Below are 12387 nucleotides of genomic sequence, written 5' to 3' on the forward strand. Positions count from 1 at the left end.
ATCCTAAACGAGTCCACCCTGCTGTAGCCTATACCTTGGATATTGTCCAGTCTGCCCCTCCCATACGTCCTTAATGCCCCATACCTAGCCCAGTCGGGTGATTACAGCTTTTTGACAGTGGCATATGCTCTGTTTCTACTAACCTGTTCCCATGCTAACCTAGTATATATCAAATCCTGGCACATTAGAGTACTCTGCCATCTGAAGTAGTTTACTTTACTGATCTGTGCCAGGAATCTCGCAGCACCCTGCTAATATGGCCCCGCATTTAGGTGTACTTTGCATCTGCTAATCAATGACACTGGCACTGCCAACATTAATGGACCCACCTGAGTAATGTAATAAACCCATACTTGGACGCATTGTATGCCTATGCTGTCGTGCAAGCCTTTCGATGTATTACTTATACTATTATTATTATTATTATTATTTTTTTTTTTTTTATTTTAATCTAATATTACTTAGATAGCAAGCACTATCAAATGAACCCCACATTTTTAAATAATGCATGCTTGAAAAGTTCATGCCAGGGACATTACAGAAATGTGCCAGCGCACCACACATCTTTTCAAGCTACACGCTTTTAGACCATGTTCAAGACACTCGAGCACTCTGCCAGTGACTCCCGCATTTTATTGTGATGTATCCCGGAAATGCCATCGCCACCCCATTGCAGCACTCTTCCAGTGCCTTCTGAGCATGATATGCCATTGCGAATCCTTGTTTGCACTCTGAAGAGCTGAATTACTGTATCGCACAAATAATGTGCTCCTGCTGATCCATGCCAGAGACATTACAGCACTCTGCAGTGTACCCCGATTTTTATATTGTATATCTCATTCAATCCTTGAGTGATTACTCAACTACCTATGCACCCTATTTGTTCTACCATTTTAGTTTTCCATAGTGGTAGAATAAAGCACCCTGCTGATGCACCCCACGTCTTGTTGTCCTATTTCACCTCTTACTCTGGGTCTGGTACATTCAGACACTCACAATCTTCATACCGCCGTGCTTTGTTAATGTGCTTCTGTTTTACAGAATGCAGCTCTGCAGCACCTGTTTATTCGGAAGTCCTATCGACCCTTCAAATGCCTGCAGTGTGGGAAGGCATTTCGTGAGAAGGAGAAGCTAGACCAGCACTTGCGCTTCCATGGCCGGGATGGCAACTGCCCTCTGACCTGCGATATCTGCAACAAAGGATTCATCAGCAGTACCTCCCTGGACAATCATATGAAATATCACCTAGAGCAGAAGACATACTCGTGCATCTTCTGCCCAGACTCTTTTGACCGCTTGGACATGCTGAAGGATCATGTCGTGATTCATGTCAGTGATGGCTACTTCACCTGCCCTACATGCAAAAGGCGCTTTTCGGATTTCATCCAGGTAGGAGTTCAGAAATCTGTTGTTTACTTCAGCGATGGGGTTTTCATGAGCGACATTCTGATTCACTCATGCAAATCCACCAACCTTTTGAATTCATTTTAAGTGGCTTTTGGGGGGAAATGTCTATAAATTACTATTATGCTATGTTAATCAAAATATGTAAAATTGATTGCCTAGAGGAAAGTAACATTTGGCGCTTGAGATCATTATTAATGTTGGTTGCACAATTAGTGTCTCCCTTAATCTTAGCACATTATTGAACAACTGTTTCTTCCTACAACTTGTATGAACTATCATCACTCATTACAGGTGAAAAGAAAACATAAAAGAGAATGCCACCCATGGTGCATCACTTGATACGTGTACACTGAAATAACATGCATTACATCCTCAAACTTTGGTACATTCACCACATTTTGCTGACTGCTCCTTCTGCCATGCAGGTTTGTGGGATTATAGCAATCACCATTTCATTATCTATTGTGTTGGGCAACAAGTTTCCTCCTGATATTTGCACACTCCCATCAGCGATCTCATTTATAAGCCACTGAAACACTCCCTTCACCTAACTTGCTGTCCTGATTGGAGTTGTTTTCTCCACCCTACTCAAGTTGAAAATTAAGTTTGTACGGGGAAACAAAACAAAAAAAACATTTTATACTCTCTCATGAAACTCCCCTTGGCTCTTGTTAAGTAGTGTTAATATGTTGGACTATCAGTTTGGTGGAACGTTGCTAAACCCCAGAGATGTTTCACTTAATTAAGTCCCTGTTTTTCTCAAAATGTATTGACTTGCATATCTAGGGCCATCATGTGTAGACAGGCGGCAATAAGGATCAGTATACTAATTAGCAAGTGCTACATGCCGGAGTAGAAAAGGAGTACAGTGGTCATGCTCTCACTCCTGCCCAGCATAACCTCATAGTTCTTTAGATAAGTCCTTTTTGGATATTCCTAAGGCTAGAAAAAGTTTTAAAAAAAAGTGACCAAGAATTCAAAGATTGCCTTTGCGGTATATGGAGGTTTCTTTTTTGGCCCGGTCACCTCACCATGATCTCATCCATGGACATGTTCATGCTCTGTTATGTTGAGCCATCTTGGTAAACATGATTGCTGTGCAGATTTGTTCTAAAGAGTTTTCAAAAGGTGCTTTCTTCTTTGTGGGACCAAACTCTATGCAACCTGGTTGGGTTGGCGCAGGCAGTTTGAACTGATGAGAATACCTCTCCCATGTATCAGTGAACACCTTTGAAAGAAGATGTTAAAAATCTGGCTCTAGCATATGGGAAACGTCTGCTCCAAACTTGATTTAATCAGGGGACATTTGAAATATACAATGCTAGGGAACTGCATTTAAACACTGAAAGAAGAAGTGATTTATTTTAGAGTTGGGTAGAAAGTGCAATCAGTAGACCTATTCCCACTCAAAGGCACAGAGAGGAAGGTGACATCTTGTTAGTGGAAAGGTCAACACAATTCAGCCTTTTGCTTTGCATTATACTTGCTGTGATGAGACAAAAACACTGTACTGCTTGTTGCCCTCTTATATATTTTCTATTAAAAATTTAAAAAATCTATTTACTAGTTTTAGTAAGTTGTGACAGGTGTAAGCATATCTTCATAGTATAATCGCTTTCTTTTGTGCACACGTTTACTCTCACATTAAATATTAATAGTTGCTTTATCAGAATAATTAGGTACCCCCTTTAAGATTAATACTAACAGCTAATTATCTTAATTATTTTCAATAGATCCTCAGCATCTGACCTATCCTTATAAACACGTTTCTCAGTAGTTATCCTAGTTTCCTTTACAGTGTTTTATCACAGGTATTCCATAGGACTCAAGCCACAGTGATAAGGTTTGATATTGCAATGCTTCACCAACCATAATATAGACTTATTCCTGGGGCTCCCCAAGTATAGTCAGTATGTTCCCCCACAGCATCGTTAATTGACACCTTTGTATTTCTCACCTCTCCTCCACAGTTAATACTGTGTTTTCTGTTCTGGCCAATCTTAGTTCCTCACATTTCCATCCACAGTGTGCGGACACATATGAGGATTGCCAACATTGCTATAACCCTTTTGGCGAACATCAAGGCTACATCCTGGAAGCTGTTACCTGCTCTCTTGGTCATGGGAAGGGGAAAAAAGTCCAGTAAGCATGTTTCCAATGTGTTACTATTCATCCTAACTAGGTATCTTTCCCTTTAGGCAATGACTTACCCCCCAGAAATGGGTTATAATTGGGGCAACTTCATACAGTGTGGATGAAGATGAAGTTATGACAGCTAATAACTTAGGCTTCCTTGTCCATGGTACATGCAATTCTATTTACCGTTAGGTGTTATGAACATATTGTGAAGGTAGTTGAATTGAGTGTATTATAATCCAGTGTTCCTAGATATTTTTATGGGCCATTGAAATCAATTCTCCAACTCTGTGTCCTCCCGTTTGCTTCCAATCCTCTCTCGCCAGACTGTTTCTAAACTAGTCAAGCTACATTTAGTCATTGACATTGAAGCATTATACAGTCAAAAACTCAGCTTACAGCGGCTCCCCAATGTAAGCAGGACTTCTAACACATTGTGCTTTTGGGGCTTTGTGGCGCAGGCCTCCTATCTCTGCCTTAGGGTCTTCACCCCTGCCCCATAAATTAAGAACTGATTCTCAGGCAACCCTTATTCCTCAGCCCCATATCTCACTCATATTTACCCTGCCTCATAAGAATCATCTACAGTGACTATCTCTACGTCCATCCAACCTCTCAGTCTAATAGCTGTAAAGAACCGCCTTTAGCGGTTGGCAGCACAATCAAAAACGTAGTCGAGAGTATAGTGATATTTGCAGGGTTTTCTTGACCAATTTCCTCCAGTTTTGAAAAGCCTTTCTTACCAGTTTAAATCCACTTACAGAGAGCTTAGATTGTCACTTTTCCATCCTGGTATTGTGGCTCACCCATGCCTCAGTCTCTTCTAACTGTTCCCTGTCTAGCAAACTAGCCACCCACTGCAGTTGTGCTGTCAGGTGGTATAGTTCCTTGTCCCAGGGTGCCTAGACCTCCTTCACCAGTTCTGCAGTAGACTCAAAAACAGCCTTTGTCTGCCACAGTCCCAAGTTAGCTCCTTGAGTAGAGAGTGCCACCCTTTAAACCATTTCAAGGGAATCCAGAGTGTAAGGTTTGGAAAATAATACTCCTGTTTAGGTGATGTTATCCTCTTGGAAAGTGCTATACTTGCCATTATTGATAATTTAAGTGAGACCAGAAGTCTACGTTCCCCTTCAGAAATCTCAGAGATTGGCCCAGGTTCCTTTTTCTGGTTTCTCTCTCCCCACGGTATACCTTAACTATCAAGCACCAGAACATACAGGGCTCCCAAGTTATTCCCCAGTGATTCACTGTGGTCAGTGTTTGTGTCATGTTTGGAGACACTGGGAATGCACATTATTAGTTCAGTTAGTTTTAAGTCCTGACATTCCCCCAATTTCTTCCAGACTCATTATAACCTGGTCCAATTGCAAATTAACAACCCTTAGGAATAAAAGCATAGTATGTCATCAGCATGTTACAAAATAGAATTTACGTGGTCTGTCAGTGATGTATCCCTCTTGTCTTGTTTCACTCTAATTATTTCCTGTGAAAGTCAAATAGCTAGTGCACAGAGCATAGGTGAGAGAGGTCATCGTTGCCATAGTGCGTCTAAAAATTCTGTATCTGCTATATATGCATCGTCCCTTGTGCCTCTTTGCTGATAAATTAGCATATCGGAGAGTGATATAGGTAATCCACCCCTCGCGCCTACTCACGCGTTACATTGCCGCTAGCAAGAGGCCATAATTAAGCTTGTCAAATGCTTTTTTGAGATCTTTTGAAAGCACTATGTCCTCTCGAAACAGGATCCTTCAAGGTTTTCTCTCAAATCTGGAATAACCTGCTAATGTTGAGAGAAGTTTGATATGTTCCATTGAAGCTGTTTGGGCACTTTGAACCAGAGGTAGGAGGTGGGGTTACAGGCAAACCACTAGTATTTTACGATTTTATAATCGAAGTTTACCTTGGATGGTAGCCTATATGAGGCTAAGACTTGGGTATCAATGTCGTATTTTATCAGTGAAGCTATCAGGGCCTCTTTAGTGGTGGCCAGCTGAAGTTTAGCTGAAAACGTCAGTGTGGCAGAGGTTTGATATAAAATCAGCTGGTAAGCCACCTGTCTGCTGTAATTCATCCCAAGGCTAGATCGTTAAGAGCTGTCTTTATTTCTTCCTCCCCTATCTGACTAAAAACAACTCTTGGGCTTACTCTGGCATTTGTTTCAGTCAAGCCGTGTCAATATAGGTCTCTGTCTGTAGTGTGTGATTGATGCATATATAATTACATATAATATGAAAGGAATACATAATTAATTTCCATCTGTGTGTTCACTGGAGCCTCAACGTTAATCTGTACCTCTGTTATCGGCGTGTCCTTATGTTTAGGTTTTGTCTATCAGGTTGGAATCTACTCTCTTTTCTTGGCATGAAGCCATTTATTTCTCGTTGTTGAGACAACATAATCGCTCTAATGTGATATATTTTCCCTCTGTTATGTCAGCCTCTGTCTAATTAAGGGATTTGTCACTGCTTCCACTTCCAAGTCCTGAAAGGTTTTTATCCAATATTTTTACCTCCCTCTGAAGTGCTTTCCTAACACCCACCAATTCACTCATGGAGTGCCCCCTTAAAACTGTCATAAGGGATTGTGATTGGAAATTGTACGACTGAGCTATTGTGGGTGTGTTATCTCTTCGCTTAGGTTTTCTGAAACCATCACTCTATCTAGTCTGACGTGTAGCTCATACACTGGGGAGAAGTACTCCTTTTCCAAGGGTTCCTCAGTCGCCAGATATCCCCAAAGCTCCAGTATACAGACCATTTTGCAAAACCCCTAGCAGCATCAACAACAGGTGTATTAGCCAAAGGGGGAGTGGAGACATCCATATTTACATCAAGGGGACAGTTAATGTCCCTTCCTAATACCAGTAGGGACTGACCACTCAGGCCACTTTTTGGGCTAGGTTATCCAGAAAGGATAGATGATCTGCATTAGGGGCATAATCTATATCAAGGGCTATCTCTGACCCACCCAGTGACCCTGCAGCAATACATATCTGAAAGAGACACGTTAGTGATAGATTCCTTACCTTAGAATATCCCCAGGCGTCAGACTGGATCCGGAAATATTTTGCGTAGCAGTACCCATGCGCGTCGGTAGGTGTCGTCCGCGGCTCCGCGTCCGTCGTCGGCGTCGTGGGCGCTGTGATGACGTCATCAGAGTACTTAGACGTCGCCTCCGCGTGCTGACGTCAGTTCTTTTTTCCGTGCCAGCAAGCGCTGACCCGGAAAAAATGGTACCCTTAGTCTATTTTTTACTAAACTTTTTCGATCATTTTTTGATCTGTCTTGAAGTCTGTACGACTCCGACGGTGCCGGTAGGGATGCCCGGGTTCAAACCCTGTGCCGACTGCGTCCGACTGATGTCGGTTACCGACCCCCATCGCCGGTGTCTTCATTGCCTGGGCCTCGACCAAGATGACAAGGCCTGCTCCAACTGTTGAGCCCTGACGTCTAAGGCTAGGCGGGAGCGGTCCCGCAAGCGACTCTAGCTCCGGCAGTCGGCCCCGCACCACTCGAGGTCTCGGTCCTCGAGAAGGTGAGGGACCGGTCGCGGGGTCAGAGCCACCATGGCTCCGGGAGTCGTCCACGGTCTTCGGGCTCCTCAGGTAAGCACAAGAAGTCGAAGAGACGTCATCGCTCTTCTGACTCCCCCCGACGCTCGCCCGATGCGGCCGGGGGTTCGGGTGACCCCGCCCACGCGGCTCGGCTAGAGCCGCAGGTATCGCGGCCTGCTCCATACTCGCCGGTCCCTGGGCAGAACGCGACGCCGGGGGATATTGATGACTTCATCAAGGCCATGAGGTCGCTCGCTCCTCCGTCGGGTTCCGCGGTGCCTTCGGGTCAAGCGGTCCCGACTGCATCCCCACCCGGGCTGGGTGCTTCGGCCCCGGCGTCTTCGGTCCCGACGCCGCAGGGCCCCACTGGATCTGGTTCCGGGTCGTCGCCGGTCGACCTCACGACCTCGCCGGCCCCAAGGGTGTCGCCCCCGGCGCCGTCCCAGGACGACGCCGTCCCTGGTCTTGCCCTCGGTTCGGGTCCGGCGTCGGAGCGCCGCCAATGGGAGAGTACCAGGCGATGGGTGACGAGGAGGACTGGGAGGGGTCTGAGGACCCTCTGGCACGCGAGTGTCATTATTCTACGGACTGGACAGGAAAGCTTGGGAATGCCAGTGGCCGGACACTGGTTTTGTTCCCCCCCCCCCCCTCCCCCTAGGGTGGCTACGGAGGAGGGGGCTGCCTATAACGTGGTGCTGATGAGGGCGGCCAAGGCCTTGGGCCTTGAGCTCCCCATCGCGGCTGTGAGTACTAACCTCCTCACTGAGGTCCTTAAACTGCAGGCAAGCTTGGCCAAGCCTCTACTGCCGTTTAATGAGGCCCTATCAGACGTTCTTCTGGGCACTTGGTCCAAGCCCGCCACTGGTCAGCCTGTGGATAGGAACGTGGCCAGGCGCCACCGCCCGGCTCCGGGCGACCCTTGCTTTCTGTCTACCCAGCCCACTCCCGAGAGCCTGGTCATCCAGGCCTCTAATTCCCAAACCGCATTCCCGTCGGCTCCCCCCCGACCAGGAATCCAAGAGGTACGAGCAATACGGAAAGAGTATTCTCCTCCCTAAATTTAGGATTGCGGTCAGTCAATACCGCATGCCTCTTGGGCCGCTACACCCACTCTCTGTGGGATACGGTCGCAGCTGTGCTGCCAGAATGCCCGGTGGAGGTGCAGGCTAAACTCGGCCAAGCCCTTGTGGAGAGTCAAGATGCGGCACGTTATTCCATCCTGTGTTGGCTGGACACTACTGACTCACTGGGCAGAGCGATGGCAAGGACGGTGGCGATTCGTCGCCACGCCTGGTTGAGATCTGCCAACTTCTCGGCTGATGTCCAAAACACACTTATGGACATGCCGTTCGATGGCCGTCGCCTCTTTGGCGACAAGGCATGCCATGCGCTTGAGCGCTTTAAGGACTCCAGGGCTACGGTCAAGTCCTTGGGCCTCTCGGCCCTGCGCCAGCAAACGGCTGCCTTTTGCTACTTTCTTGGCCAAGGAAGGGGCGCCCACACACATTCTGCCAGCCACGGGCCGCAGACTACCACCCAGCGCAATGGCGGACGTGGTATCCGCCGTGGCGGCGGTCGGAGACAACGGCGAGGCCAGTCCACACCTACCCCTGCAGCATCCGCCTCAAAACCCTCCTAGTCAGTGCTTTCAGGCCCATGTGACGCCAGTGGAGGGCAGAGTTCACCACCAACACTGGCGCACTGTCACTTCGGAAAGGTGGGTGCTGCAAATCGTCCGAAGGGGCTACTCCCTCCACTTTGAGGCGTCCCCTCCAGCCATGCCACCACAGTGCCATCCCGTGTCGGGGGATCACTTGAGGCTTCTACAGGAGGAAGTTACGGCCCTCTTGGCCAAGGGGGCCATCGAGCGTGTTCCTGGGCCAGAAGTAGGGTGTGGTTGTTACTCCCACTACTTTCTGGTACCAAAGAAGGGCAAAGGGGGCCTATGCCCTATCTTGGACCTACGGAACGTCAACGGCTTCCTCCGGAAGTAGAAGTTCAAGATGCTGACATTGGCTCAGGTCTTAGCTGCCCTAGACCATGGAGACTGGATGGTAGCGTTGGACTTGCAGGATGCTTATTTTCACATCCCCGTCCTGCCGGCCCACCGGCGTTACCTGCGGTTCACGGTAGGCCACGAGCACTTTCAGTTTACCTTGCTTCCATTCGGCCTTACCAGCGCCCCACGGGTGTTCACGAAAGTGAAGGCGGTGGTCACAGCTCATCTGCGCAGGTTAGGGGTTTCAGTCTTCCCCTACCTCGACGACTGGTTGTTGAAGGCGGGCTCGCCCCAGACAGTCGTCAGCCACCTCCAGACTACGGCTGACCTCCTGCACCTGCTGGGGTTCTCCATCAATGTGCCGAAGTCACACCTGTGTCCCTCTCAGAAGCTCCTCTTCATTGGAGCGGTTCTAGACTCGGCGCAGTTTCGGGTTTATCCTCCCGAACAGCGGGTTCCGGATATTCAGGCTCTGATTCCGAACTTTCAGCCTTTATCCCGGGTCTCGGTCAGGTTGACGCTGCGGCTTCTGGGGCTGATGGCCTCCTGCATCCTTCTGGTGCATCACGCCCGGTGGTGGATGCGGGCTCTGCAGTGGGACCTGAAGTTTCAGTGGGCCCAGCATCAGGGCAACTTGTCCGACCATGTCTTGATCTCGGAGGGCACTGCAAGACAGTTGCAGTGGTGGCTCACGGACCGCGATTGGGTCAGCGGCAGATCCCGCTCCCTACCCCAACCGGAGCACGTAGTTGTGACGGACGCGTCCCTCCAGGGCTGGGGGGGCCACATGGGAGAGGCGGAGATCAGAGGCCTCTGGTCTCCGGCGGAGTCCCAGCTCCACATCAACCTTCTGGAGCTGCGGGCGATCTGGCTTGCACTGAAGGCATTCCTACCTTCTGTCCGGGGGAGTGTAGTGCAGGTGTTCACGGACAACACCACCGCCATGTGGTACTGCAACAAACAGGGCGGGGTGGGGTCGTGGACCCTATGCCAGGAGGCTCTGCGCCTCTGGCAGTGGCTGGAACATCAGGGCGTGACCCTGATGGTTCAACACTTGGCAGGTTCTCTGAACGTCAGGGCGGACAAACTCAGCCGTCAGTGCATGATGGATCACGAATGGCGTCTGAACTCGGACGTGGCGCAAGGCCTCTTTCAGCAGTGGGGAGAGCCTTGGTTAGATCTATTCGCCATAGAAGAGAACGCGCAATGTCATCAGTTCTGCGCGTTGGAATTTCCAAGGTGGCACTCGCTCGAAAACGCTTTTCGTCGCGAGTGGAGTTGCGGTCTATTGTACGCCTTTCCGCTTATACCTCTTCTGCCCAGAGTGCTGAAGAAGATCAGGCACGACCGGGCCCAGGTTATCCTTGTGGCTCCGGACTGGGCACGAAGATATTGGTATCCAGAGCTACTCAGCATGTCTGTCGATCCCCCGATTCGTCTGCCTCTTCGGGAGGACCTTCTGTCGCAGCAGCAGGGGACGGTCCTCCACCCGAACCTGTCCAGTCTCCACCTACAAGCTTGGAGATTGAGCGGCGACAGTTGAGGCAATTTGACTTTCCTCCTGAAGTCTGTAATGTCATTCTGGCAGCCAGGCGTCCCTCCACAAAGTCGGTATACGCCTGCAGGTGGAACAGATTTGTGGCATGGTGCACAGCAAAGGCTGTGGATCCACTCTCTGCCCCCCTTTCTGAGGTTCTCCTCTTCCTTCTTTCTCTTGCCCAGCAGGGCTCTGCTCTGGGCACTATCAAGGGCTACCTTTCTGCCCTTTCCGCCTTCTTAAGGCTACCTGATCAGCCATCTTTGTTCAAGTCCCCAATTGTAAATAGGTTTTTGAAGGGCATCACACACATGTTCCCTCCTGTTCCATTCGTGATGCCTCAGTGGGACTTGAACCCTGTACTTACTTATCTGATGTGCGCTCCCTTTGAGCCACTGCATAGCTGTCCTCTCCGCCTTCTTACTCTGAAGACTGCTTTCCTGGTTGCCATCACCTCTGCCAGTAGAGTGAGTGAGCTCCAGGCTCTTTCTTCCAACCCTCCATTCCTTTCTGTCCATCCGGACAAGGTTGTGTTGCGGACAAGACCCTCTTTCCTGCCCAAGGTAGTCACAGCCTTCCACATCGGGCAGTCCATCACCTTGCCCACCTTCTTTCCACCTCCGCATTCCTTTGAAAGAGGAAGAGAGGCTCCACCGTCTGGACCCAAAACGTGCGCTCTCATTCTATCTGGATCGCACACGCCAGTTACGGATGGATGACCAACTCTTTGTTGGTTACGTGGGCGCTAAGAAGGGACGGGCGGTGCACAAACGGACCATCTCTCGGTGGATAGTGTTGTGCATCCAGGCATGCTACTCCTTGGCTAAAAATGAACCTCCTGTTGGGCTGAGGGCCCATTCCACTCGGGCCACGGCGACTACTACTGCCCTGGGCCGGGGAGTCCCCTTGCAGGACATTTGTCAGGCAGCTACGTGGGCCTCGCTGCACACGTTCGCAAGACACTACTGCCTGGACAGCCAAGTCCGGAGGGATGGCTTCTTTGGCTGTTCCGTCCTCCAAGACTTTCTGGTGTGAGTATTGGTTCGCAGACCCACCACTGGGGTTGGTATTGCTGGGGTATCTATTCTAAGGTAAGGAATCTATCACTAACGTGTCCCTTTTCGGATGCACAAGTTACTACTTGTGTAACGATATATCTGTAAGAGACATTAGTTAGTGATAGATTCCTTACCGACCCACCCATCCTCCCCGTTCTGCGAACCGATATCTAGGGTTAAGGTCATCCCCTTTCAGGGCCCTAGTTTCATGGCACCAGTGTTGGTTTTTATCATGGCTCTGCGTTTCTGGCGCGGAAAAGCTGTATATATGAACTGACCTCAGCACGCGGGGGTGGCGTCTAAGTACTCCGACTACGTCATCATGGCGCCGACGACGGACGCGGAGCCGCGGACGACGCCTACCGACGCTCATGGGTAGTGCTACGCAAAAAAATTCCGGATCCAGTCTGACACCTGGGGATATTCTAAGGTAAGGAATCGATCACTAACTAATGTCTCTTACAGATATATCGTTACACAAGTAGTAACTTGTGCATCTGCCGTTCTGTCAATTTGAATGTCATTTCAAATAAAAGGTAACCTGGGCATGAACTTGACAGCGGACCCACCAACATATGATGAAAAGCTTGCCACTGAAACAAAACCACTGTTCCACCTCTTTAGTTTTGCCACCTTACAGTTCATGAGATGCGTCTCCTGGTGAAATGCAATGTGAAAGCCTGTGCATTTCAGA

At 49.1% G+C, this 12387-nt stretch overlaps 1 protein-coding gene across 6 annotated transcripts in view; it reads left to right on the forward strand.

Annotated features, from left to right (window-relative positions):
• The window catches only part of PRDM10 (PR/SET domain 10), a 1331210-nt gene that overhangs the window by 745615 nt on the left and 573208 nt on the right, over positions 1–12387 (forward strand). For all 6 annotated transcript variants that reach the window (XM_078681965.1, XM_078681964.1, XM_078681969.1 and 3 more), the window contains one exon: positions 1042–1389. In XM_078681965.1, the coding sequence (XP_078538091.1) occupies positions 1042–1389 (348 nt within the window). The remainder of the gene's footprint in view (positions 1–1041; positions 1390–12387) is intronic.

The sequence above is a fragment of the Lissotriton helveticus genome, chromosome 3_1 (genome assembly GCF_964261635.1).
Source record: "Lissotriton helveticus chromosome 3_1, aLisHel1.1, whole genome shotgun sequence".
NCBI lineage: Eukaryota > Metazoa > Chordata > Amphibia > Caudata > Salamandridae > Lissotriton > Lissotriton helveticus.